A 1,570-nucleotide genomic window follows, 5' to 3' on the forward strand; every position below is an offset into this window, starting at 1 on the left:
CTGAAAAAAGTAAAAAATAAGTTAAATATTTCTTGCTCCAACAGAGAAATAAGTACCAGTGCACAGTCCTAATCAGACCTAAGCAATGTCTAATGTTTTGAATTCACTTAAGATCTTCTGGGCTCCTCCAAAGGGCTTGTAACACTTCTCTGGTTCTGCCCTCTGTAGCATACACAGCTTGTTTTCCAAATTCTGGCAGGTTCCACTCCCAGAAGCTGCTCTTTTCACGGACATCCCATGGTACCAGCATCTCCAAAATGAAGGGGTCTTCTGCTGCAACTGAGCTATATTGTTGCCAATAGCATCGCCCATGCTCTCTTCATAGTGCCAAGCCCCACTTTCTCTTCATGACCCCTTAAAACCTGGGCCTTCAACTGCCACAGAGGCTGTATCTTCACCAATGCCTCTCATAGTGCCAAGCTTCAGCTGTTCTCCATGACTCATCCATGCCTTCAAAACCAGTAAAACCTGGGTAACTCTTACACTACCAAGTTCTGCGGCCAGTGTGAGTGAGGTATGACCTTGGCTGCCTACAGAACTGGCAGCCATGTTGCTTCCAGCCATGAAATAACAAGAAGCTTATTGGATTTTTGTTAGGTCTGCGTATAAGGGGAAAAAAATGGGAAAGGGGGTACATTGGATCCTGACAAGAGAGAATTTCAAAGTATGGACCAATATTATGACTTGATCGACCTTGAAAACCCTTGAATGAGAGTCATGTGACAGTGGCTTGACAGGTGGTTTGAGAGAGGCAAGCAGACTGCGGGGACACCAGGGCAGGTCGCCCCAGGCTGCAGCGCACACGGGTCTGCAGAGTTCGCCCCTTCTCTGGGCGCGGGGACATGGTGGGGGTGGGCACAGGCGGGACGTCGGGGCTGGCCACCTCCCTCCCACGACGGAGACCCACAACTACGGCATCTCGCCCGGCCCTGGCGAGGGTGGATCTCGTGATGCTGGGTCTGGGGAGGGTGAAAAGCCCGGGATGCGGCAAGGGTCACCGAAGTTTCTCTTCCAGGCATGCAGATTGTTCCTGCGAGAGGAAGGGGTTCATCATGGCGGATGATCTAAAGCGATCCCTGTACAAAAAGTTGCCAAGCGTTGAAGGGATCCATGCAATCGTTGTATCAGATAGAGACGGGGTGCCTGTTATTAAAGTGGCCAATGACAGTGCTCCAGAGCACGCCCTGAGGCCTGGCTTCTTATCCACCTTTGCCCTCACAACAGACCAAGGCAGCAAACTCGGACTTTCAAAAAACAAAAGTATCATCTGTTACTGTAATACCTACCAGGTGGTTCAATTCAATCGTTTGCCTCTGGTCGTTAGTTTCATAGCCAGCAGTAACACCAACACAGGACTAATTGTCAGCCTAGAAAAGGACCTGGCTCCGTTATTCGAAGAGCTGATAAAAGTTGTGGAAGTGTCTTAATCTAACGGTGGTTTTGATACGTGCTATGTCTTCATTGCAACAACACTGTAGCAGTCAGCAATCTGTAGACTACAGTAATACTTTATGTATTCAGAGGCCGCTTTTCCACCTTACACTAAAGAAGAGCCTATAGCTATAATTTA

General features: G+C 48.6%; 1 protein-coding gene across 1 annotated transcript; it reads left to right on the forward strand.

The window, feature by feature from the left end:
- The first annotated feature begins 935 nt into the window (after positions 1-935).
- Positions 936-1,570, forward strand: LOC127216227 (ragulator complex protein LAMTOR3-like). Its single transcript, XM_051176851.1, has one exon. The coding sequence runs from the start codon at positions 951-953 to the stop codon at positions 1,425-1,427; it is 477 nt and encodes a 158-aa protein (XP_051032808.1). The 5' UTR covers positions 936-950; the 3' UTR covers positions 1,428-1,570.

The sequence above is a fragment of the Phodopus roborovskii genome, unplaced genomic scaffold, assembly GCF_943737965.1.
Source record: "Phodopus roborovskii unplaced genomic scaffold, PHOROB, whole genome shotgun sequence".
NCBI classification, from domain to species: Eukaryota; Metazoa; Chordata; class Mammalia; order Rodentia; family Cricetidae; genus Phodopus; species Phodopus roborovskii.

Bases quoted from the DNA above. Each gene is read 5' to 3' on its own strand.
- LOC127216227 (XM_051176851.1), top strand. From the start codon at position 951: ATGCTGGGTCTGGGGAGGGTGAAAAGCCCGGGATGCGGCAAGGGTCAC.